Genomic DNA, 24,569 nt, shown 5'->3' on the forward strand with positions numbered 1-24,569 from the left:
TTGTTCCTCCCCCAAGTCCACCCCCAACCCCATGATCTTGGTCATAAATATTGCATTATTCACACTTTCAAACTGTGTATTTTCTTACAATAAAAAGAGAAAAAAAAAAAGGCTTTACTTCTTTTGCATGCACTTTAAAAAAAAAAAAAACGACGACAAAAAAAAAAAGGACAAAAAAACCAACAAAACAACAAAAAACATTTTTCAGGTTCCAGGGAAGAGCATGAATAACTGTCAGAGCTTTTAATTATATTTGTAAATAAAAGTGTTCATCACAATGCCTGGCTGTGTCATTGTGGGAGGGGCGGCTCGTGGCCCAGCACAGGTGTGGGGAGAGGGAGGTGACACATTCCACAGGTGTCCCATTCCACAGGTGTCTCTCAGCCTGGTGCTGCAGGAACCTCAGGGCTCCATTCCAGGCCCGTTTTCCTGACAGTGGAGGTTTTCAGGGTGATGGATTGTAGCTTGTTTATATCCTGCTTCCAGCCTGAGCAGTCCCAGGATGGATCAGCCCATGTGAGCACTGCTCCAGCCTTAGTCTTGTGGGCCTTGGTCTGGAGTAGTTGGGGATGTTTTCCTGAAAAACCATCAATCCTGTTGAAATGTTTTAATGGCTGAGCTGAAAAACTGCCCTGGGGCAGACACCACCCACCTTCTGGAGTTAGGGAGTCCCCAGTTGTCACAGGGCCCCTGATTCTGTCAGACCGTGTCAGTGCAGACCCTTGAGACAGCAGCTTGAAAAAGGGGGGGGAGGCTCCTGGATCCACGAAGTTGAATTGCACTGTCTTCACCTTTTTTACCTCTTTATAGCCATCAGGCTGGACCAAAGGCTCATTTCTGCTCTAAGTACTCAGGACACACCCCCAGGCCTCAGTGCAAAGCTGCTGGAGGAGCAGGAAACACCTGGGATCTGCAGCTTGGCTGGGACTTGGCTTCAGGTCAGTAAAGCTGGTGGAGGCCAAACTGCTGTTGGGGTTCAGACTGGGGGGTTGATGGGGTTCCTGCAGAGGGAAGGAGCCTCCACAGAGCCAGGGGGATCCTTGGGACAGGGACTAAAGGTAGGTAAAGATGGAAAGACATGACTGCTTTGAGCTGTGTCACTCCAGCCACCAGCGTATTCCAGGAGTGGGGAGTCCCTGGTACAGGGTCCAGCCTCTTCCCAGCAGGACAGGAGCCCTACAACATCCAGCTGCTCCCCTGAGCACTCCCTTCATCCCCCAAGAAGACAACCAAGCACGCCACACACCTTGGTAAGTTTTTAATTGCACTGTGAGCAAAGAGCACGGTAAGATCAGGTCACCACAGGACTGAACAAAACAAAGTGGTCTCAGCTTTGAGTGGCAGCAGAGAACAGAAGAAGTGGTGTAGACCAGCTCCTGCCTCCCCCTCGAGCTGCACCTTCACTACTGGAGCGGTGACAGGGAGGCACTGGCCAAAGGTTGAGGGGGGAAAAAAAAAATAGGGAGGAGGGAAAGTTTCCCTTATGCCCTCTCCTCTCCTGAAAAGGGAGTCTCCACAGCCAGCACTAGCCCAGAAGTGGTGCTGTACCCACACCCCTGACATCTAAAGCCATCCCAGGACAGCAGAGACACCCTGAATTGACACTAATTAACAAAGGCTTTTGTTTCCCTTAAGCAGATCAGTTTGGAGGGAGTGGCCCTTCCAGGGACACCTGTCAGCAGCTCTAGCTAGGATCATCTGTACCACGGCAGTCAGCACAGGCCTGGACGCACGGACACGGAGCAGGGACAGTGACGGGGTTACAGCTCCAGCGGTCAGAGCGGGACACTTGGGTTCAACTCACTAATCAAACAAAACTACAGCGCCGTGCCCGAGCCGTGGGTGCTGCACACCCTACTTCCCCGACAGCTGCTCGTAGAGCTTGGGCACGTAGTCATCCCACTCTGCCTGGTAGCAGGTGCCCGCCACCGGCACCCCCAGCCCGTACTTGCTGCGGAAAGCGGCCACCTTGAACTTGCCTCGCTTGTCCCCGGAGCGGTTGGACAGGACGGGCTCGTTGCAGGAGAGCTGCTTGGGCTGCTCGTACACCAGCCACACGTAGCGGTGCAGCCCTGCGGGGAGGGACAGCGTTACCACACCGGGCACCCGGAATTCCAGGTCCGAGGTGTGCTCTGAAGTGACCCCTGCAGGTGCCTGCGTGCTCCAGGATCGGGAGGCTGAGGATGATGGAGCTTAAGGCAGCTTAGAGAAGATGCACTAGATATGCTCCATACGTGCTCCTGCTGGGTGTGGCTTCATGCAGCCACGGGCAATCCTGCACGGATCGTTTCCTGCTGGCTTCCCCCCACCCTTGTGCACTGTGTTTGATCCATGTAGCGCCGCTTGGGAACTGCTGCAGGCAGGTACCAACCTGTTCCCTTGGGAGGCCCGGAGCCAACATAATCCGACATCACGGTCCCGCTGCCCACATTGTTGCCTTTCATGTTGGTCACCAAAAAGTGATGCCACTCCCTGAAAGGAGAGGGCAAAGAACAATCAGATTGTGGCACAATCCCTTTATCACTCCAAGCTGCTGCTTTTCCATAAGGCTGTCAGTGAAGAATAAGCAAACAGCTGATTCCTGGATTGCCAAACCCAAAGAGCAGCGGTCCCAGAGCAGGTAGTGCTCCTTTGGGATGCACAACCTGCCAAAACCAGCTCCATCAGCCTGCCTTGTGGCTGTGGGAAAACCAGAGCCTGACCCCCAAGAGTGGACGTTCCACAAGCTTCTGAGCTGACTTGAGAAAAGTGAACTGGCCCCAGGTTTGACTCCACAACCAACACAGACAAGCCTAACTCCAACTCACACATGGGCCAAATTAGAGCAAGCAGCAGATGCTGTGCTGCTCCAGCTGCAACAGATCTTCCAACACCCCTGGAAAGAGCAGCTGCTACTCCCCATGCTGTCCCTGGCTGAAGGAGAGATGCAAGGACACCGTTTCTATGCCAAGCCACAGCCCCAAAGCTGCACCTTAGGCGGAGCACAGTCCCAAACTCCTCCTAATCCTCTCCTCAGCCCAAGAGGGATGTTCCATTTCCCCCAGGCAACCCAGGCTCACTCTCATACCTGAACTTTGGGTCCTTCCTGCTGGGCGCATCAGGATCTGTGAGAACCAGGGTGTAAAGCTTCTGGGGATCGCAGCCATCCCACTCGATGCTGGTGGGGCGATGCTGGACCTGCAGGAGTGACCGCGTTAGCACCAGCCCCGCTGCCCGGGCCAGCCACCTGCCCTGCACACAGGGCGACCTGCGACCAGCGCTGGTTGCGACATCCGAGGAGTTCAAAGTTTGTGCCAGCTCGCCCAGGCTATGAGAGCCAAGGGCCTCTGCCCGCGGCACGGCCGTCCCCGTACCAGGGTCGACAGCAAAGTTCAGCCCCTCTCTGTCCCCCCGCACCAGGCGAAGCTCCGGCCGGAGCTGCCGCAGAGACGGCGCAAGAGGCCCGGCCGCCTCCCGCCATTTTGCTGCAGCAACCCCCCCCGAGCGGGGGGCCGGGCGCTGCTCACCTGAGTGGGCGTGAGCACCTTGCCCAGCTCGTCGATCTCAACGGAGCCATACTTGACCCGCAGCGGCTGCGCCGGCTTCTGCTCCACCTCGGCGAGGCTCAGCGGCCCGTCCCACTGTCCCAGGTCCACCGGCATGGCTGTGTTGTGACTGCGGCGGCTGCGGCGGCTGCGGCGACGGCTCCGCGCTGCCCGCCCCCCGCGCCCATTGGCGGAGACGCCGCCGCGCTCCGCTCCCATTGGTGAAGACGCACCGCTGCCCCCCCCCCTCCAGCTCTATGGCGCCCCCCGGCGGGACGGGGCCGCAGCAGACCGTGCCGCCCAGGGAAGCGGGACCCGAGCTCCGGTTACCTGGGGCAGCCCTGCCGCCCCTGCCGCTAATTAGGTTAATTAATAATTAATGTGCCAGGGCCCAGCGGGGCAACCCCGTGGGGTTTGAGCGCTCTATGTGATGGCCACGTGCCTTCCCCAGGTGTAACATGTCCTGGAGAAACCTAAAAGATACCTGAATGCTTTACAGGTCTTGCTGCGGGGTTACATAGAGGGGTGATCTTTTATCACTGCTCTTCACGCTGCGCTGCCTGCGGGGTGTCTCTAAGCGGGTGAATTACAGAAGCTCTCCGGATGTGGGGTTCGCTTACCCACTTGGTTTTGCCCTCAGGAAACACCATTCTCCTTGTGTCAAACATTCCCGGTCCATGGGCGGCACCTGAGGGCAACGCCCCGGCCCCGCGCCGCCCTGAGGGGCCCGCCCGACGTGGCCGGGGGGGCGTGAGGTGACCCCAAGATGGCGGGCGGGGCCGGGGGGGCGCCCAAGATGGCGGGTGCTCAAGATGGCGGTGCTGGAGCGGCGGGAGCTGATCCACGACCCCCTCACGGGCCCCGGCGGGCGGGCGGGTCCCCCCAGACGGGTCCGCCCGCTCTCCCTGCCCTGCCCTGCCCGCTCGCCGGGGCGGAGGCCGGGCGGCACCGCCTCCGCGGGGCTGCAGCAGCGGCACACAGCCATGCAGCTCCCCGGCGGGACGCCGCCGGTACGGTTCTTCCTCGCCCTTTGCGTCTGGAGGCTGGTGCCGCGCAGGGAGGCCGCAGGTAGCACGGGCTGAGGGGAGGGGAGCAGGGAGCTGTGTCCCTTTTCCTAATCTTGTGTCTGCACTGGATGTTTTTGGTCACCTTGGAGATCCCTCAGCAATCCCCTAACAAGCACCTCAAAGCATTGATGTATATCAGGTATCCCGGTCTTTGCTGACAGAAGGCAACTTCGCCCCTTCCCTACATCCCTAACACTGTCCCTTATCTTTTCCAGGAACAGATGAAGTGGTGTTTGGGCAGGTCGGAGGAAGCATCCTCCTTTTATGCCGCAACGTCTCCAAAGAGGCAACCGAGGTGACCTGGTTCCAAGGGGACCCGCACTCCTTCCCACCTCTGTTCTCCTCGAGGCTCTCCTTACCCCCGGACGTCCGCTTTTCCCTGGTCAACAACAGCTCCCTGAGCATCACAGAGCTGCGAGTGCAGGACGAAGGCAACTACACCTGCAAGGAAGTGCTGAACAAGACGGACCACGAACACAGGGTCCAGCTCCTGGTAGCCAGTAAGTCAGTCCCACTGACTGAACCTCCTCCCCTCGGTCTTGCAGGTCCCCAAATTTGTCTGGCACAGGTGGAAAAATAATATAAAAAAAGCGCAAGGTGGGTTTATCGTGCAAAATCTCACATCCACTTACAAGCACCAAAACGTGAGTCCAGATGGCCTGTCACAGATCAGGTGTGTGCAATGCCAGCTGTTAAGTCCTCACTGTGTCTCTTCAGTTCTTCATTGCTGGTGATAAGTTTTTGGGTAGATCTTTCCCTGTAGCATGTTCCAGGGTGTAGCTGTTCCCTTTGCCTCAGAATCTGGCTGACTTGAGCCTTCATAAACCTTAGGATGGGGGCTGTTGGTCACTGTCTTTTTTTCCCTTGACTGGAATACATGTTGGAAGTAGATGTGCTGTGCCATTCCTTGGTGCCATGGTTTTGGTGGGAGAATGGAGGGTCCCCAGTTGTTGAATCTTACAGGGCAGCCTTCTGCTCTCAATGGAAGCACCACATTCCTTGGATTTACTGCTGGCAATATTGTCCTGGAACTGCCCCTGTTATCAGCACAGGCTAGTCCTTCAGCCCTGTTGTGTCTTTTGGTGTTCTCTTCTATTTCCATCTCTGTTTGGTTCATTCATTCTCAGAAATCTTCAGAGCACGTGTGGAAGTTCAGGCTGGAGTGTACTCAGGTGGATTAGTTTGCTTACAGCTGCTGCAGGTCCTTCCTGCTTCTCCCAGCGAGCTTTATCTTGCCTGGATTCCTCACATGTTTCATGGAAACAGCCCCCTCCAGATTAGCAAAGAGCACAGGTCCTGTGGCTGGTGCCACTCTGGTGACTTCAGGATTGAGAAGGAGGAAAATCCGCTTCCAGTTTGCCTGTTTCACTGACCCTCTGTGCCCTCTTGGCCCCTTCCTTTGTTGTTGCTCTTTCTGTCAGCACCTGCCATGTGTGACCTGTTTGCTGTTTGCCTTCGGGGTGTTCCTTCCTTCTCCGTGTATGTAAATGTTGTGCCTGTTTTGTACAGATTAAATCTCTGAAAGTTTACAGGAATAAAAATTTCCTTCCTGCAGCAAGGAACATTCAGATTGGATATGAAAGGTCACACAGAGGTCTGGAGTGAAGGAATCAAACCCCACACTGCTTCAGGGAATATATCATGGGCATGGGTCTTAGGAGGTGGGAGCCCCAAATCTGGAGCACTGGGGCAAAACACTCAGGAGCAAACTGTATTTATGATGTGCCAGGTGTTGGTGCTGCACTCTGAACTTCGTTTATTAGCCTGGAATGAATGTGCCAACTAATTTCCAGCCATGACAAAGGTGATGTGGAACACTGGAATACCCATAAACAACTTAGCTTGGGCTGGAGTGAACCTTTTTGGACACAGACTTGTCACCGCTGTAAACCAACCTCCTGGGACCTGTGGGGGCTTTGTGTGGGAATTACCAGCTGGCAGTCTTCAACCTGTCCTGTGGGTAGTACCCAAAAGTTCTCTTTTTGTTTAAAACTGCACTTAAAAAACCCCCCAAGCAGTAGAGTAAACATTGTAGTGACAGGACAAAGGTGCAGCCCTGCCTTGAGCTGCGGTTCTGTGTTTGTTTTGGATGGGAAGCACCTGGTGTGAAGGAGACGTGCAGTTCCACACCTCCCAGGGATTCCTTGGCGTGTCTGTGTGTGGTTTGATACAAGCAATGTTGGCTCTTCTGTGGGTCAAACAACAGGTCCTTTTTGCTGGTGGTTTGTGCGGTTTTATGGTTGAGGGGGTGGAGGTTTTTAGGTTTTTGGTTTGTTTACGTTTGGGGAGCAGATCTCTGTTATGTTTAGTCAGAGTTGTTGTGGGAGAGCCTGGAAGTTCAGGATGTAAAGCTGGTAGCTTCAGGAGGTGTGTTCCTGGGGCCAGCCCAAAAAGTGGGCTCTGGCCAACTCTGGCTGGACATCCTGGAAGGGCTCTGTCCAGGTGGACGTCCTGGAAGGACTGTGTCCACCTTGATGTGGGGCACTTTCTGGTGGTTCAAACTGACAGGTTGCTCTGTTAACCATACCAGGATTTGGGATCAGTTATGATCCTCTCCAGAGCTGGGACAGAGGAGGTGTTGCAGAGAACTTTCTTGCCAGAGCTGGGTGGTTTCAAAGATCACCCAAGACGTGTGTATATAGTTCCTGGAGAGCCAAGCCCCAGGAAGGTATGTCCTTATAAACCTGAGGGTTTGCCATGATGTTTTTTTTTTTTAATCATGTCATTTGAAAGTCACTTGAATAAATGCTTCCCAAAATAAGCCTCAGGCATCCCTCTGCAACCTCATTGGAGCTGCAAACCTGGTGTGGGGCTTGCTTTGGTCTCATCTCTCAGTGGGGTCTTGTTCAGCACTGGGTTAGGCACACGCAGGGGCACAGCATGTTAAATGTACCTGGATCAGAGTCCAGGATCTTTGTGGCTGTTAACCAAGCACGTGTGTGTGGATCTGTGTGTGGAAGGAGCAGATGGGACTGTGCCTGAAACGTGAGCCCTGCTCTGCTCTGCCTGAGGGGACTGTGCTTGGCTCTCTGTTGGCTTCTGACCCACTCCCGTAGGTATTCCTGTGTTTAATAACATACCTCTCCATGGTTGGGAAGTGGCCCTGGCACGAGGCCAGCAAGGACCTGCCCTACCTGTGTTCTTGGCTGGAGTTTGTCCCCACTGCTGGCTGCCAGAGGTGTCAGGAAGGAGGGGAGCACGCCTGGTTTGGCCTCATTGTGACTGACCCTGGAGTCACCAGGATCCCTGTGGGAAGAGCTCCTTGTAGCCAGGAACAGCCAGAGATGGGCTGGTGGCTCTGAGAAGCTGGTTACTTGTCCCTGGGTGAGAGCCCTGGTGTTTTCCATGTTCCCTTGGGAAATCACAGGATTGTTAGGGTTGGAGGAGACCTCTGCAGATCCCCCAGTCCAACCCTCTTGCAAAGGCAGAGTCACCTGCAGCAGGTGACACAGGAACTCATTTGGAATGGGTTTGGAATGTCTCGAGAGAGAGAGAGGGTCCACACCCTCCCTGAGCAGTTCTTTCTTGTGCTGAGGTGGATTGTGTGCTTGTATCAATGACAGGGAGAGGCAAAACCTTGTTCTCAGAGAGTTTGCATCGGTGTCACCCCCTTATAGCTGTGACATGAGGACCAGGGCAGTGTGGAGTTTTCGTTCTCCCACTGCATTTTTGGGTGTTTATCTCATTTCCATTGGATAAAGCTGTGGCAGTGATTCTTTTCCTCCCTCAAGGCTTGGCTCTGGGGGCTGTGACAGCCTCTTCTTGGTCCCTGTCATCTGTCACCCAGAGCTATGCTCCCCTGGGACTGTGGGACACGGGTCAGGTAGCAAGATTGGCAGGGAAACCAGGAAGATTTTCAAGGGGAATGATGACAAATGAACACTTGCTAGAGTCCCAGCCCTGAGATGCTGGGAGCTGTGACCTGGAAGTGTTTGTGACCGTGTGCTGTTCTTGCTGACAGACGCACCACAGTCAGCCCCGAAGTGCTGGGCTGAGACCTCCTCGTCGGGGCTGATGCTGCAGCTGTTTTGCAGCTGGCCTGGGGGGTACCCCCACCCCACCCTGCACTGGAGAGAAGAGGGGCACGATCTGGAGAACTCCAGCTGGGTCATCAGCTCCACGAGCTCCTCAGACACCCACGTGGAGACACTGAACAGCTCCCACCTCTCCCACCGCAAAGTCTTCAAGTGTGTCGGCAACCATGTGGTCAGGCAGGAGCAGCCTTCGTGCACTGTGGAGATAAGTGAGTTGATTTGCTGCCTCATTAACTTAATTTGCCTGCTAACAGTTGGGCAGGTGGGTACTCCAGTCGTTCCCTGCCCTCTGGAGCACTGAGGTGGTCAGGGAAGCCAGGAGGCAGCATGGCAGGGCTTGGCTTGTGCAGGGGTGACAGCATAAGGCACAGACATCCTGCGGCTGAGATCCATCATGGCATAGTTGCAGGTGAACTGTGTTTTGGGTCCACCTTCAGGGGACTCAAATCTCAGCACAGCAGGGTTTTCACCTGTGGAAAGCTTTTGCACATGCCTGTGTGAAAGTGAGAGCTGGTTTTAGTGCCTTGCTCAGGTTAAGTTCGGTAGGGCGGGGGATACAGAAGGGTCATGTGTGCCCCCAGACTCCTTCAGGCATCTTGGGGATCTGTCTAAAGTGGCTTTTGAAAACCCAGGCTGTATTTATCTCCCAGGGGTTGTCAGGGCTTCACAAGAGCTCTTCTGATCCCAAGGAAACTTCCTGGGCTGCCTTTCTTCTCTCTGCCATCTTCCCTCTGGCTACCCTCAGACCATTCTTCCCTGGGGATATAAAGACAGGTGTCAGAAGGGACTGAGCACCATGGAAGCTGCTCAGGTCACTGCTCAGGAGGCTCCTGAGTGAACTGAATGCTGAACCCACAGTGCTCACCTGCCAGACTCCTGCCTGGCTCCCTTCTGTTAATGATTATTAATCAGTCAGATGGCTGATTGCTTGTTATGTTAATTGCCTCCATTGCCTCCTTGACTCCTGTTTTTCTTTTCTTCTTCCCCTTGGGCTGTTCAGAAATCCCTTCCCTGGAGTCAGAGCCCCCCAAGACCTGCTTTGTGGGTGACAACGTGACCCTGACATGCCGTGTGACCGAGAGCACGCCGGCGGCACGGATCAGCTGGCTGCGGGACATCACCCAGCCAGAGGTGGAGATCCAGCCTGGAGGGAGGTTCCTCATCACCCAGGAGGGCAACGTGTCCCAGCTCACCATCCAGAACTGCTCCCAGGACACCGACGGGGGCTGCTACGTCTGCAAGGCCCAGAACCCCGTGGGGCTGAGGGAGCTCTTCATCTGCCTCACGGTGAAGGGTGAGTGGGGCTGCCGTGGCAGGGAGTCAGGAGGGGGTGGGGACACACCACATTTGCCACTAAGAACCTGCCTTTTGACTTGCACCGGGCATTCTTCATCCATCTGTGTCCTGGTGACAAGCCTGTGTCCCCTCTCCACAGAGCCAGTGAACATTGTTGGGATCGTGGGTGCTGTGGTGGTCCTGTCCCTCCTGGGTATTCTCACCGTCACCGGGGTTGTCTTGTACTACAATCCCCTCCTGTGCCTGAGAGGTAGGGATTGGTTCCTCCTTCCTGGTTTATTCCTAACTTGCCTGTCCCTCCAGGTATTCTGGAGTCAGTCAGGGTTGCATGTGTGGACAGGTCACCTTTGTGTCTGTGCCTTTGTGTGGGGACTGTCCAGTTGCTGGCAGCTCCACATGGAGGCACAGACATGGAGACAGGACTGGCAGGGGTTGTGCAGCCCAGTAAAACCAGTAGCACTGCCCAAGGGGGCTGGTTTCTAACCCTGTCTTTCCCTTCTGTCCCATTCAGGTGCTGCGTTCAGGTGAGTGTTGACATTCCTCAGCCCAGTCCTGCGTGGCCTCACTAGTCCGCCTTCCTGAAGGGCAGGGAACAGGCTCTCCTCAGCCTTTCAGCCCACCTCCACTCGCTCTGCTGTTCCCAGGCATCCAGACTCAGGTGATGTCTTAGTGCTGGTGGACTCCGAAGATGACGAGGAGGGGAAGGGGGATGAGGAGGCCACGAGCAGCAGCGCCAAGCAGGAGGCGATGGCGCTGGTCGATGGGAACAGTGCCCAGGCTGCTTATCTGAACTACCTCATGGAAGGTGAGCCCTGGGGCAGAGCCACCTGCTCCCTGCTAAGCTGTGGGTCTTCCTGGAACATCTGCCAGGGAGGGAGGAGTTCCTGTTGCCTGTTGGCTGTAGCTGAGATGCTGCTGGTCTGTGCCTTGCATAGGTGACAATGGAGAGCTGCACGGCAGGGTCTCTCTACAAGAAGCAAGGGGAGAAGAGACACGAGGCTCATAACTTCCATCCCTCCTCGAGGAAGTACATGGAGCTCCAGCTGGAATCCAGCATCAAGCACGTCCTCATTTGCGTGTGGCTGAGCACAGGCTGTCGGTGTCCTGCGACAGGCCAGTTCAGTCAGAGCCTTCCCACTCCTTTCTCCACTCGCCCCTTCCGCAGTTCCACTCCGTCCTTCCCCAGCCACGTTTCTCTGTTTCTCTTCTCTCTTCTTGTTCCTCTTTGTCTCGGATGTCCTTAAAACAAGGTGACACCCAGCACAGGCAGAGCATGAGAACAGTAACCCACTCACCTTGGTGCCTGTGACGGACTCGAATTCCAGTGTGGGATTCTGGCTCAGTCCCCATGAGCAGTGCTGGGATGGGGAAAGTCACCACAGGGCCACAGTGGTCCCGGGATAAGGGAAGAAACGAGTGTGCAGGCAGGACCTGGCTGATGCTGACTCTGGGGAGGCTGAATTGTTTTTATTATAAATATTTTTTCCCCTATGCTGTCTGAAATGTTGCTCCGTGTCTGAGTCGGGAGTTAATCTGTTCCTTGCGGGGTGGCTTTAAGGGGGATGCCTGGCCATGATGGAAAGCATGGAGGGAACTTATACAGGGAGGGGATGAGGGAAGCAGGATCCACACAGAGGGGATCAAGGGAGTTGTGGGGTGCATGACAGAGGGTTGGGATGTGCAGGAAGGGTGGAGGGACTGGTCCAGTCTGAGCACCCTGTGAGGTAAAAGGAGGGGTGAAAAGGCACAGAGGGGAGCAGGGAGGGATCTGAGTGTGCATGGAGTGGGGGGATCAACACACTCATGGGAACGGCGAAATGGAGCAGGATGGGGTGGGATGGAGGAGCAGAGGATTCTGCAAGAGGGGCAGGAGTAAACTAAAGTGGGGAGTGGTGTGAGAGTGTGTAGAGTGATGGAGGAGGGAGGGAGTGCACACAGGGGGTCTGTGTGTTCAGGTTAATGGAGGGGCATGAGCACTCAGATGGGGATGAAGGGAATGTGATGGCACATGGAGTGGAAGGGAAGCACTCCTGGGGCATGTGGGGAGGGGCAGTGTGGGCACTGGTGAAGTCAGGGGGGCTGAGCCATCCCTGGGATGTTAAAACAGTGTGAACTGATGGGCACAGAGGGGTGGGGACACCTGAGCACTTGGTGGGATGGTGGTTGGAGTCTGGCTGTGCACAAGTGGTCTCTGAAGGGCTGTGGAACCCAAACAGAGAGTTCTGAGGGGCTGGAGCAGGGTCTGAGGGCTGGAGGGAATGGAGTGTAAGCGTGAGGGTGGACTGTGGTTAAAGGGCTGAGGGTGGGACCCACCTGCAGCTGTCCGCAGGCAGCCCTGGTGCATTCCTGGTGCCCAGCACTGAACCCTCACAGCAATGCTCAGAGCCATGCCAGGAAAATCCCAGGGAACTGCAGGAGCCTCCGGCTGCCCCTGGCAACAGTGTTGTGTGCTGCTGCCATCTCCCAGCTCCTCCACAGGCCCCGGGGCGAGGAGGAGCCACCGGCCAAGATGGACTCGGACCTGGAGGAGCAGGACCTGGAGGAGCATTTGTGCGCGGCTTTCCAGGACAAGCTACGGCTGCTGCTGTGAGTGAGACCCCTTTGTCCTCCTGGGGATGGGCAGCTGCTCCCACGGCGGGTGCTGCTGGCTGGAGCAGAGCAAGGGGGGTTGGAAACGGGGCCAGCATGTCCTGCATCCCCGGGGGTCTCAGTTTGTGTTGCTCCTGCCAGAGTGGGTGTCACTGGGTGGGTGCTGTGTCCCTAGGGAGGAGGGCACCCCAGCTGTGGGCTGGGAGGAGGCAGGGGGATTCACCAGGGTCTAACCAGAAAGCTGAGGTTGTGCCGTGGCTTGTCCTTCCCTGGGGGGGCAGCGCTGGCACTGGGGGTCTCCAGGTGAGGGGAGGCTGAAGCAGAAGTGGTGGGCAAGAACCTGAATGCAGGTAGAGATAACCCTGTGGGGTCTCTGCACACACGGGGGGTGGCCAGGCTCTGCAGGCAGCGGTGGTCCATGGGGGTCCTGCCCATGGCAGATGCCCCTGCCCGGGTTCTCTTTTCCCTCCAGCCATGCTGAGCTCCGTGCAGCCCATGGCAAGATGGTGCCAGCGCGGGATGCAGCCACTCTGATGCCCTCCACTCGCGTGCTGCTGAAGAGGCGGGAGGTGGCAGAGGTGGAGCAGGAGCTGCAGAGCCAGCGGGAGGTAAGGGCGGCCCCAGCCTGCTGTGTTCCCCCTCCCCAGGGGTTGTGGCGTGCCCTGGGGACGAGCAGAGAGCCGGCATGTCCCCAGCCGTCCCCGGGCTAGCACCCACCCCTGCCTCGGGTGCGCCAGCACAGCGTGATGCTCTCAGCACCCGGTTGGTCCCGCAGGAGTTTCGGCAGAGGATGGAGCACCTGGCGCAGCGCCGGGAGCAGCTGGCCCAGAGGGAAGAGGAGCTGCGGGATGTCGCCCTCAAATTCGACGCCTTCCTGAAGGTGCCGGGACAGGGACCGGGGCTGGGCTGGCTGTGGGGGCCGCGCTGACCCCGTCCCACCCCACAGGCTGTGGCGGCGAGGCGGGAGAAGAGGGCAGGTGAGGAGCGGGCGTGGGCGGTGGCCCAGGGGGCCGAGGCCGCCCGCCTGCACCGGGAGCTCGAGGGGCTCCTGCAGCACAGGGAGCGCCTGGCCCGGCGCCTGCGGAGCCTCCGCCGCTTCGGGGACTACCTGCGGGACGCGCTGGCCAGCATGGGGCAGGTGAGCCCTGCGGTGCCACTTTGGCGTGTCCCCAAGCCCCTTGTGGCGGGGACCAGCCCTGTCCAGGGCAGCAGCTCCCACAGCCTCTCAGCCCCCCCCTCCCACTGCCCAGTTCCAGGATGTGCCAGACATGCTGGCGCATTTTGGGGTGCTGGCGGAGGCACGGGCAGCCCTGGCACAGGAGGCAGAAGCTGGGCAGGAACGGCTGGCCCAGGGCAGGGCACAGCTCCAGCGGTACCAGGAGGAGATGAGCACTGAGCTCCTGAGCACCAACAATGAGCTGGCCCAGCTCCGCACACGCCTGGAGGCCGCCCGCCAAGACGTGCTCCAGTGGGTAAGAGGGGATATGGGGTGACCCAGGACCCCCCACCAAGGGAAAGGGGCAGCAGTACAGATCCCTGGTGTCTGCAGAAGGGAGATGCCCAAAGTGGTGGTGGTATGCTGGGTTCCACCCCCTGGGCTGAGCTGAGGGTCCCCACACATGCCCAGAAAGCAGCAGCTCTGCATGAGGGGATACACAGCCAGGACTCCTGGGTCCCCCATTCTGGCCTGGGGGGTGCAGGAGGACACAGGGAAGTGGTGAGGAGGAGCCAATGCTTTGTTTCTGTCCCCTAGGAGTCCTGCTGGGCCCGTGTCCAGAGCACAGCCACTCAGAAGACCCTGCTGCTGGGGCAGATCAAGCTGGCCGTGCTGAACCTCTTCCAGCTCTCCACTGCATGGCTCAGGATCCCCATGGATGTGGCCCTGGAGGACACCGAGGCCCAGTTGGACATGGTCAGTGCAGCCCTCTTCCCTGGGCAGCAGAGCTGGGGGACACAGGGACATTCATGTGCCCGAATGGCTGTGGCATCAGGCTCCCATCTCTGCAGTTGCTGCTCTGCCTGCGGGACCTGACTGACATCTGTGCCATCAGCAGGCACCCAGTGCGCCACAGGGGTGCCAGGCTGTCTTGGAGCCAGGAATAGCCCCTGGGAACACCTGGCTGCTCCCAGGGCTAGGGAGAGGCTGCCAGGGCCAGTGTGGAGACACAGGACCCCTGGGGATGGAGGTTACTCTCTGACAAGTCTGGGAACTCCACGACGAGAGGCAACGTGGACGGCTGTGGCACAGGCACACTGGAGTGGCACTGCTCTGGGGCAGGAACAGGGAGCTGCTGTTGGTATCTCCAAAGGTGTCTCCCATCAAAATACATCCCAGCTGTGGAGATGCAGGACTCACTTGTTTTAGGACTGCGCCTGGGGGTGGCCTGAGGGAGGAGGAATTACCCCAGGCATCATGCTTGGAGCAAGGTCAGAGAAGAGTCGGGATGCAAAACCAGCCAAGTTTTTACTGTCTCCTTCCCTGATTCCCAGCCCAGGTGCGGGGGGAGTGTTGGGGGCACAGTCCCCTCCCCTACATCCTCTTCCTCAGCTTGCCCTTCTTGGTGGTGCCCGCCCGGCGCCCGAAGGCCATTTGCCGCAGCTCCTGCACCCGCTGCCGGTTCCTGGCCTTGAGGCGCTTCAGGCCCCCGCTCTGCAGGAACCGCTGCTTGGCCGCCTTCTTGCGCTGCTTCAGGATCTGCTGCTTGTTCTTCAGCTCTGAGCGCACCCTGCCCTGGGCTGGGGGCTGTGTGGGCCCTGCAGAGTGACATGGCCACGCTCAGGGCGGGGGACAGAGCCGGGGGGGGTGATGTGAGGCTCGCTCTGGGTACTCACCGTGCCCGCGCCTGTGCTTCCCTCTGAACTGCTCCCTGCTGTGCTGGCCTTCGTCATCCTCATCCCGCTCATCAACCTTGTACTTCTGCTTCCACTTCTCATAGCTGGGACGGGCAGGTTAAGGGAATGTGTGGAGACTTTCCTCACTTGACCTGCTGTGGTGTCTGACTGTTCTCCCTTCCCAGCCCCTGCCCTGGCAGGGGATGGATCCGCAGGAGCAGAGCCCAATACCACGTGGCTGCCAGTGGGTCCAGCCCCACTCCCCCAGCCCCCAGCCCAGGCAGCAGCACCCACAGGCAGGATACAGGTTGTTCTTGTAGGAGCTGCTGATGTAGCGCCCGCTCTCCGTCCGCACCTTCTTCTTGTCCTCCTGGCCTGTCTGCCCCACAAACCGCTTCTTCTTGCGGTCCCTGCGAGAGAGGGGAGTGCGGTGAGACCAGGTGGTGGGACCTGGTGGGACCCCAGCCCTAATTCTGCCCCCAGCCCATGGCCAGACCCCACTCACCACTTGAGCAGCTGCTTGCTCCTGTTGAGGTTGTGGTTCTCGTCGCCCATGAGGTCCAGGACGGCCCCAGCCGCCTGCTGCTCGAAGGCACTGCCCTCGCCGCCCACGCTCAGCCTGCAAGGGGGGTCATGAGAGTGGCCCCTGCACAGGCTGGGACAGGACAGGAGCAGGAGCCCCCCCAAACTCACCCCCGCTCGCTCTCAAAGTCCTTGGGCCGGTATGGGATGTAGAAGTCCTCGACCTGCTGTGCCGGCTGCTGTGGCTTTTTCCTGGGACCATCTTCTCCCCTTTGGCCCCGTTTTCGCTTCTGGCCCACCACATTGGAGAACACGTCCTGCATGGGGACAGTGGAGGGGTTGGGGGAGCCACCACCCCCCCAACATCCCTGCAAGTCTGTGCACCACCCCCAAGCCATGGCACATTTTGGGGGCACAATTTTGCTGCCATCACCGGGCCAAAGCCACTCTGCAGCAGCTCCTGTGTCCATGACCCTGTTACCTGGAGGTCTTCCTGCTCTCCTTCTCCTTCCCCATCCTGGGGCCCAGGCGGGGCAGGGCACTGCCCTTTGAGTGCTGCTGCCCGCTTCTCCTGCTGCCCACGCTGGAACTTCTCGATCAGGGCACTGTCGTGGCGCCGCTTGGACCTCATGACGGTGCTGGCCAGCGTCCGGGATGTGGCGTTGATCTCGAAGATGGTCTGTCCCCCAGGGTGGGAGCATGATTCCCAGTGAGCCACGTGGACCTTCCCTCCCACCCCAACCCAGGCATCTCAACTCACCGCCTTGGACTTGTAGGTTTTAATGCTGTCCACGAACTTCAGCCTCTCCAGCTCAGTGTCTTCGAAGCGAGTGCCTGGGGAAGGCGGGCACGGAGAGGGGCACAGATCAGTTCCCTGGCAAAGGCAACGGGGTCCCCTCCCTTGGCACCCCTGAGGCACTCACTGAAGAGCGGGTGCATGCCCAGCTGGGACACATCCAGGTCCTTGGCCCTCTTGATGGACTCAGGCGAGGGGCCGGGCCGGGAGCGCAGGTATTGCTTCTGGGCGTTGTCGGCGACGCGGCGCAGGCTGCGCAGCTCCAGCGAGCCCTCGTGGTCCGTCAGCAGCAGGCACTCCTCATCATCCACCAGGCTCTGGGGGACACGGCCCAGGACCCCACCAGCGTCTGCAGCACAGGGGACACCGTGTCACCTCCCCAGCACCCACCCTGGATTTATCAGAGCAGCCCCAGGGAGCTCGGCAGTGCTCAATCAGCACCCCCAACACCCCACTTTCTGCATCGCCCCTCTGTGTGAGGGCCAACCATAAGACCACAGACTCCAGCACAGGCCAAGGGTGATGCCCCAGTGGCCCCATGGCCACTGTCCCAGCTTGGCCATGCAGCCACTGCCTTCCTCACCAGCGGGCATCTCCTGGGCTCCGGCGAGGATGAGCGGGCGTCCCAGGAAGAGGTGCAGGTCGAAGACATAGGGCATCTCATCAGGAGCCACCAGTGAGTAGGCAGTGCCACTCCGGCCAGCTCGGGCCACGCGACCTGGCAACGGGAGGAGGAGAGTGGGAAACCAGACCCCGTGCCAGCCCAGCCTGTCCCCACCCAGACAGGGACCCACTGGTGTCCCTGGGAGCCCATGCACGTGACATTTATCAGGTGGGCATGGCTGGGGAAGGGGCAAAAAGGAGCCCACCACAGTGCCATCCTAAAGGGAAGGTGCCAGCTCTGCCCCCAAGAGCTCCCACAGTCCAACTGGGACATCAGGGACACTCCTGACACTGCTTTGTCTCCAGCCTGTCCTCTGTTGTCATGACATGGCGACCTCCTGCCCCAAGCCAGGGACACCGGTGCCAGCTCAGCAGGCCACAAGGATGGGGAAAACAGGGGACAAGGCACAGCCCACTCACACCCTCCCCGTCACCCTGAGGGACCCTCAGGACCCTGTGTGGGGCACTGGCACCCACCGACACGATGCAGAAACAGCTTGGCCTTGGCGGGGAAGCTGAAGTTGATGACGTTGTCCAGCATGGGGATGTCCAGCCCGCGGGCGGCCACGTCGGTGACCAGCAGCACCGGGCACTTGCCCTGGGAGAACTTGGCGATGTTGATCTTGCGGGCGGTCTGGTCCAGAGAGCTGTAGATGTGGGTGCAGCGGATGCCCTGAGCCGTCAGCAGCTGGAGAAGGGGAAGAAGAGAGACGGGATCCCACCTGGGCATGTGCCCTCAGCCAACAGACAGGGCCTGAGGCTCCAGGGTGCCCACTCAGACACCCAAATCCCACTGTGCTCCACCTCTTTGAGGGGCATATGGATGCAGCACCTCCACAGTCACATATGCTGGGATTTCTTCTTCAAGCCACTGAAACAGTGGCAGAAGCTCCAGCAGGGAGCCATATCCATGGCTGAAGACCCCATGTGGGTCTGGAAAGGTATCCTAGGCACCTCCAGGGGTACATTCTGGGCACCTCCAAGTGCCACTTACCTCCTTCAGATACTCCGTGTGGTGCTTGGTGGCCACGAAGACGACGGTCTGGTCCTGGGGCTTCACCACACTGCGGAGCAGGTGGAGCAGCACGGCCGGTTTGTCGTCCCCGCGCACGTGGAAGAACGCCAGCTGTGACGGGAGGGCAGCGCTCACCCCTGTGCCCCACCCTGTGCCAGCCCTGCCACCCTTGCCCCCTCCTCAGGAGCAAGTGGCTTGTAGGAGGTGCGGGCACAAAGCACAAAGCCCATCTCACCTTGAGCTGCTCGCTCAGCTTGGACTCCACATCCAGGCGGATCAGCATCGGCTCGGTGAGGCCTGTGGGATGTGGGACACGCGGGACACGGGTCACACGTGGGATGTGCTACTGGGACCAACCCCACTGAGGGGCTTGGGGACACCAAGCGTTAATCCAGCTCAGTTTTGTCAATGCTGGGCTCAGCCCAGCTGTGGGACCGTGCCGTGTCCCTGTCCCCAGGCTCCCCCAGTGCCACCTGCCCCCTGCTCCTCACCGGCCCGGGCGAACTCGACGAGCAGCTTGGGCAGCGTGGCGGAGAAGAGGACGGTCTGGTGGCAGTCTGGGAGCCGGGCAATGATCTCGTGGAGCTGCTCAGCAAAGCCCATCTCAAAGAGCCTGCAGGGCAGGGGACGTGGGATGTGGCAGGTCCCTCACTGCCACTGCAGGGACACACATGGGGACACTGCCAGCCTCGGGACCCCCCTGTGCCCCACTGACCTGTCAGCCTCGTCGAACACCACGTACTCCACAGTGTGCAGCTTCAGCTTCATCTCCACTGCCACGTGCACCAGGCGCCCGGGGGTGGCGATGATTCTGTGGGGACAGAGGTGGTGACAGGACTGGGGAGGCGACAGTGTCCCCACCCCATGCTGGGAGCAGATCCCAACTCCAACCCAAAGAAGTTCCACAGGAAGATGCTCCAAGGGAACACCAGGACACGTCCCTCAGGTACACTGGCTCTAAACATCAGTGATGTCCCCAGAGAGGAGATATCATTTCCAGGGGCCATTTCCCCACCAGGTCCCCTCCCTGTGCCCCACTCACATGTCCGGGTTCTCGTGCAGGGCAGCAAACTGGTCCTCCATCCTGTGAGAGAGGGGAGAGGCTGGAGAGGCCCAGGGCAGCTCAGCCCGTCACTGGGTTTTGGGGAGGTTTTAGGGAAGCAGGGACCAGTGGGGGACACAGGGACAGCTTACTTGTCTCCTCCCAGGATCAAGGCTGTCTTCAAGCCTGTGAACTTGCCCAGCTTAAGGGTGAGAAAGAAGCATGTTGGAAACCAAACCCATCGCTCCCATTGTCCCCACTTGCCCCTGCTGTCCCCTGTACCTCCTTGGTAAACTTGAGGGTCTGCAGGGCCAGCTCCCGGGTGGGCGAGAGGATGAGGGCACGTGCCCCGGCCTGGCTGGGCGCCTTGAGCCGCTCGAACATGGGGATGAGGAAACAGGCCGTCTTCCCGCTGCCCGTCCGTGCCATCGCCACCACATCCCGGCCGCGCAGGATGGCGGGGATGGTCTGTGACACAGTGCCATCACCGTCACTGCCACTGCCCCCCTGCCACCCCTCGGGGAGGGGACCCACCGCCCCCCACGCTCACCTTCCTCTGGATGGGGGTGGGCACCTTGTAGCCCTTCTTCATGATGCCCTTGAAGACGGGGTAGCTGAGGCCTGAAGGGACAGGTACAGGGACAGGTGAGGGGGCGTGGGCAGGAGGGGACAGTCCCCATCCCAGGGACAGCTGTCCCTTGCCCCATACGCACCCATGGACTGGAAGCCCCCGGATTTCTTCTTCTTCTGGTTCTGGGCCCGAACCATGGCCTGGGTGTCCAGCTCGGCGTCAGCGCCATCGTCCTCCTCGGCAGCGGTAGGGAAGGCGGGCAGGGCGGGCGCGGGGACCTGGGGACACGCCTGTGGGGATGGGTGTCACAGGGCACTGGGGATGGTTGTCACAGGGCACTGCAGCTCTGCATCCAGGGCAAGGACATCCATGCTGGGGACAGGGGGTACCAGGGACACTGGCACTGGGGACATGGCCAAGGGGGACATAGGTAGGTACTGGAGACACTGGTACTGGGGACACTGGCACTAAAGACACTGGCATTAGGGACACAGGTAGGTACTGGGAACATCAGGTACTGGGGACATCGGCACTGGGGACAGCCGTACTGGGGACGCTGGCACACGGCAACTGGCGACACCAGGACGGGGCACAGGGGCACCGGGAACGCTGGTGCCGAGGACGCCAGCATCGGGCGCAGTGGGGACACCGGCCCACGGGGACGGGCACAGCGGTACCGCGGACACCGCACACACCTCGGGGCCCTCCCCGCTCCCCCCGTTCTCCCCGTACCGGCGCTCCCCGGGGCTGGCGGCGGCTGCGCGGCGGCGCCATGTTGGGACCGGCGGCGGAACCACGTGGCGGGGGCGGAAGGGGCCGGGCCGGGGCCGCGGCCATGCGGGCGGGGGGAGCGGCACCGAGACCGGCCCCGGGCGGCGGCTCCGCTCCCGCCGCCGCCCGCCCGCCGCGGGTCCCCCGGGGCCGCCGCCGGGCACGGGCCTCCTTCGTGGACGAGTCGCTGTTCGGGCGCCCCGCGGGGGCCCGCCCGCCGCCGCCCGCCTTCGCACCGCCCTGGGCGGCTCCCCCGGCTCCCGCTGCCGGCGGCCCCCGGCCGAGGAGTCAGTGCAGGTGAGCGGCGGCTCGGGGTGCTCCCCCGCTCCTGCTCCCCACGCCCCCGCAGCCCCCGGTCCTGTTCGCCCCGGCCCCACAGCCCCCGGCCCGCTGTCCCGCATTTCGGGGCTCACTACGCGTGAAGGGGGTCGGTGGCTCCCGGGAGGATCTGGTGGGCGATCTCAGCCTCCCACGGGAGTCTCTCCCCCCACCTCGTGAATCCCTCCCCATCCCGCTCGGGTCCCGGTGATGCCGCTCTAACCAACACGTGTCTCTCCGCTTGTCGCCCCGCCAAGGTCCCGAAGCCACGCTCCGTCCTTCTGCGACGAGTCCCTGTTCGGTGCCAAGCCCCAGGGTGCCGCTTGGGCAGCTCCGTGGATGAGGAAACAAGACATAGCCAAGCTCCATACGCTGCTCTGGAGCCCCCCGCCCGCCCCTCGAAACCAGCCCGGCCTTTCCCCCCGCTCCAGGGGGACACCCCTGAGAGCTTTGCACCCGCCAGCCTCTGCCCCTCCGGCCACAGCGGGCTCAGAGCCCGGCCACAGGGGCAAGTCCGGGGGCTGGAAGTGTCCCGAGAGCAATCCTTGCCCCGAAGGCTGGGGACCTCCTGTCAGAGGACGTTCCCAGTCTGTCAGCCGGCTCAGCGCCCCCTTGGAAAGGCTTCACCTGGCTTCAGACAACCTCGGGACAGAAAAGTGGAAAAACCAGAGTGCTCCGACAACCCCTGCCTCCTCCGGAGGCCCTCTGATGAGGGGCAGGTCCAAAAGCTTGTCCGGACCTCCTGTGGGCAGGAATGGCAAGGCAGCAGGTGGCTGCAAGCCCAGACCACCCTGGAAGTGATGCCAAATGTCCCTCTGGATGTACATAACAGCCCTAGAACTACCTGAGACCTCCCAGTGACCAAGTTTGTGAGGACCCTGCGCTTTTCTGTGGCTGGAAACAAAGGATGGGGCTGTTCCATGCTGGGGGACAAGCCAGGAGCTGGAGGGCAGTGGAGGGCACAACCCCACAGTACCAGAGTGGGGTGGCCTTGGTGGGAACAGCCACTTCCATCGATGTCCAGTTGTCATCAGATGAGGTGTGGTAACGAGTCGGGTTCCTGCTGTCTGCGAAGTCCAGCTGGGAAGTCAGAGAAGCAGGAGACAGGAGTGCCCACAGGGTAGTCCAAGGCCCATCCAGGAGAAGGAGCACGCACAGGTACAGTGACAGCACAGAGCGGTGGGGACAGGCAGGGCTGAGCTCATGGAGCTCCCAAAAGAGGGAGCAGGGGGTGCCACCGGGGTGGGGGTCCCAGGTGAGGCCAGCCAGGGCAGCTGAGGTCTGAGGGTCCCAAAGGGGACCTTTGCTGAGCAATTCTGGGGAGAGGAGTCCTGCTCTGTCCTGCCTGTCATGTGCAATCACAGGATCGCTCGTGGTTGTGGGAATGCAGGCGATCCCTATTTCGACCTCCTGCTTGTGGCAGGTGAGCTTTGGCTTTAACCCCCAAAGGTAGAGGCTGCACAGCCTCTCTGGCCCCTCTCCCCCTGCTCCGCTGTCCTCGAGGCAGAAACTTTTCCTTTATATCCAGTCAGAGCCTTTGTTGTTTCAGCTTGTGTCTGTTCTCATTCTGAGCACAAAGCTTGGCCCAACCCTCATGGACACCTCCTCTTTGCAGGTACTGGGAGGCTGCTTTTAGCCCCCCCCAAAACATTCCCTTCTCCAGAGAAGGAGCCCCATTCCCTCTGCCTCCGTGCACAGGACGTGTGCTCCAGCCCCGATGGCCTTGGTGTCTCCCTGCTGTCCTTGCTCCGTGTCATCGACACTTTAAGGTCTCCTCTGGCAAGTTTGGAGAAAGGAGGACGAGTTTGGAGATGAGGAATGGCATCACCCTGCATCCTGCTGGTGGTGAGATGGCCCCAGGCTGGGTGGGGTTTGTGACAGAGGAGGACCAGCTGCAGGGATTTTGGCAGCTCATGGTGATGAGCTGCTGAGTGGACACGTAACCCTATGGCTTGTGCTGAGGGTTGTTCACAGCAGTGCCATGCTGTCACCAAATAAACGATCCAAGACAAATATGGGACCTCATGTTTGGTCTGTGGGATGCTGCTGAGCCATCTGGGCATCTCCAAAGGCTGAGTAAAGCAGCTCCTCATTTTCCATCCCTGAGGTGGGAAAGAGCAGCTTGATCTGTAGGAATGTAGGTGGGGAGGCAGATAAAGGACATGGGCTGGGTGACTTGGGGTTTGCAGTCACTGCTCCCTGGGGAGGGAGGCTGTGGGGAGGAGCCCATGAGGGTCAGGGAATACAGGAGAGTCCTGGCAGTTTGGTAACTCCCTCCAACGCAAAGGGAAACACTCCAACACACCCCAGGACACACTGAGCCAGGTTAAGAGCATCATTCTGCCCCCAGAAATTATTTTATTGCACCTTGAGCAGCAAGGATTCTGCCTTGACTCACTCCAGCACGTGGAGCTGGAGCCAGCCAGGAGCCTGCCCTGCAGGGATTTTGTGCTTATTTCTTGGCCTTCTTGCCCCCTCCCTTTTTCTTCGTCTCCAGCGTGAGGAATGTCTGGAACAGGCAGCTTTTCTGGATGTGGGTGTTGTGGCTGTACAGCTCAGGTTGTGACTGTATCCCTCCCATCCCACTCATTCTCCTGCTGTGTCCAGGAACAGCAGGTAAGCACAGTGTGTTTCTCCTCGAGGACAAGCCCTTTCCTGGGTGCAGACAGCACAAAGGACCTCTGGTTCAGCCTACCAAGGCAGCAGGTGCCAGTTCCTGCAAGCTTGAGGGCATTGAGCAGGTTCCTCCTGCACATCCCTACAAAGGGATCCTTTTACCTATCCTAGATCTGGGTAGAATTGCCCCTGGCTGCTGAACTGAGCCTTCCCAAGGGACCAAATGAAGGAAATGTGCCTGAACGGGACTTTTCAAGAGGTGCCAGGTCTAAATACTTTCATGCTCCTTTGAACCTCCCCCAGAAAGCCAAGGACAGTTGTGTTTGGTGGCACTCAGCAGAGGAGGAGGGTTAGGGGACCCAGCATTCCTGGGCCTGGTGCTCCAGCCACCTTTGGCAGGTAGAAAGCAAGAATAGCCTGATGTTAAAAGCTGAGAAGGTGAGTGAGGATCCTTGGGATTAGCTCCAAGCTCTCGGATCTTTCCCTACACTTCCCATTGTGGCAGTCTAGCACCTCTTCTCCACCTGGGTAAAAACTGGAGGGACATGGAACAACTGGGGCCTTCTCAGAAGAGGGGTTGGGGGTGAACCTGAGCCTGCTCAGCTTAATTTGAAATGTGGGCACAGTGATGTGCAACCTGTGAAGGCTGTGGGCTGGGAGAGAATCCGGGTGTGATTTGGACACTAGATGGAGACAAGAGGGTTGAGGATAGACAGAAAAGCAGGAACACTGTTCCCCAGCAGCAGGGGGATGAGTTGGATGCAGTGGAGTGAATCATCAGCCCACTGGGGTAACTGCCTCAAAATCTCAACAGCAGAGAACTGAACCAGTGCCATACTGGGGAGCTGGAGACCTTGAAAGGTGGAGCCTCTTAAAATGAAGAGAGATTTAATCTGAAAAACAAGTTGACAGG

At 59.2% G+C, this 24,569-nt stretch overlaps 5 protein-coding genes across 5 annotated transcripts; 3 read left to right on the forward strand and 2 right to left on the reverse strand.

Moving 5' to 3' along the window:
• Positions 1-1,243: 1,243 nt before the first annotated feature.
• On the reverse strand, positions 1,244-3,693 carry PEBP1 (phosphatidylethanolamine binding protein 1). Its single transcript, XM_017831328.1, has 4 exons — positions 3,507-3,693; positions 3,068-3,177; positions 2,372-2,472; positions 1,244-2,072 (listed from the first exon to the last, which is right to left on the reverse strand). Exons 1-4 carry the CDS (start codon positions 3,639-3,641, stop codon positions 1,855-1,857), a joined length of 564 nt encoding a protein of 187 aa, XP_017686817.1. The 5' UTR covers positions 3,642-3,693; the 3' UTR covers positions 1,244-1,854.
• Positions 3,694-4,481: 788 nt separating this feature from the next.
• On the forward strand, positions 4,482-11,424 carry VSIG10 (V-set and immunoglobulin domain containing 10). The gene is made up of 8 exons (XM_017831327.1): positions 4,482-4,592; positions 4,807-5,091; positions 8,553-8,834; positions 9,626-9,919; positions 10,061-10,171; positions 10,433-10,445; positions 10,566-10,726; positions 10,857-11,424. The coding sequence occupies exons 1-8, from the start codon at positions 4,508-4,510 to the stop codon at positions 10,925-10,927; spliced, it is 1,302 nt and encodes a 433-aa protein (XP_017686816.1). The 5' UTR covers positions 4,482-4,507; the 3' UTR covers positions 10,928-11,424.
• Positions 11,425-11,713: 289 nt separating this feature from the next.
• On the forward strand, positions 11,714-14,871 carry CFAP73 (cilia and flagella associated protein 73). Its single transcript, XM_017831329.1, has 7 exons — positions 11,714-12,507; positions 12,983-13,118; positions 13,286-13,390; positions 13,457-13,648; positions 13,761-13,982; positions 14,264-14,422; positions 14,518-14,871. The coding sequence occupies exons 1-7, from the start codon at positions 12,431-12,433 to the stop codon at positions 14,611-14,613; spliced, it is 987 nt and encodes a 328-aa protein (XP_017686818.1). The 5' UTR covers positions 11,714-12,430; the 3' UTR covers positions 14,614-14,871.
• Positions 14,872-14,955: 84 nt separating this feature from the next.
• On the reverse strand, positions 14,956-20,725 carry DDX54 (DEAD-box helicase 54). Its single transcript, XM_017831326.1, has 20 exons — positions 20,684-20,725; positions 20,094-20,241; positions 19,931-20,001; positions 19,663-19,848; positions 19,533-19,582; positions 19,381-19,422; positions 19,054-19,149; positions 18,830-18,951; positions 18,574-18,635; positions 18,318-18,449; positions 17,801-18,011; positions 17,244-17,378; positions 16,788-17,009; positions 16,625-16,698; positions 16,346-16,543; positions 16,036-16,181; positions 15,848-15,961; positions 15,648-15,752; positions 15,343-15,446; positions 14,956-15,264 (listed from the first exon to the last, which is right to left on the reverse strand). Exons 1-20 carry the CDS (start codon positions 20,723-20,725, stop codon positions 15,041-15,043), a joined length of 2,484 nt encoding a protein of 827 aa, XP_017686815.1. The 3' UTR covers positions 14,956-15,040.
• Positions 20,726-20,882: 157 nt separating this feature from the next.
• Positions 20,883-23,047, forward strand: RITA1 (RBPJ interacting and tubulin associated 1; the record flags this gene model as incomplete). The annotated part of the gene is made up of 3 exons (XM_017831316.1): positions 20,883-21,019; positions 21,298-22,198; positions 22,656-23,047. Coding segments are annotated over 2 exons (681 nt in total), but the record flags the coding sequence as incomplete, so codon positions are not given.
• Between the last annotated feature and the right edge of the window lie 1,522 nt (positions 23,048-24,569).

The sequence above is a fragment of the Lepidothrix coronata genome, unplaced genomic scaffold, assembly GCF_001604755.1.
Source record: "Lepidothrix coronata isolate B3197 unplaced genomic scaffold, Lepidothrix_coronata-1.0 Scaffold189, whole genome shotgun sequence".
NCBI lineage: Eukaryota > Metazoa > Chordata > Aves > Passeriformes > Pipridae > Lepidothrix > Lepidothrix coronata.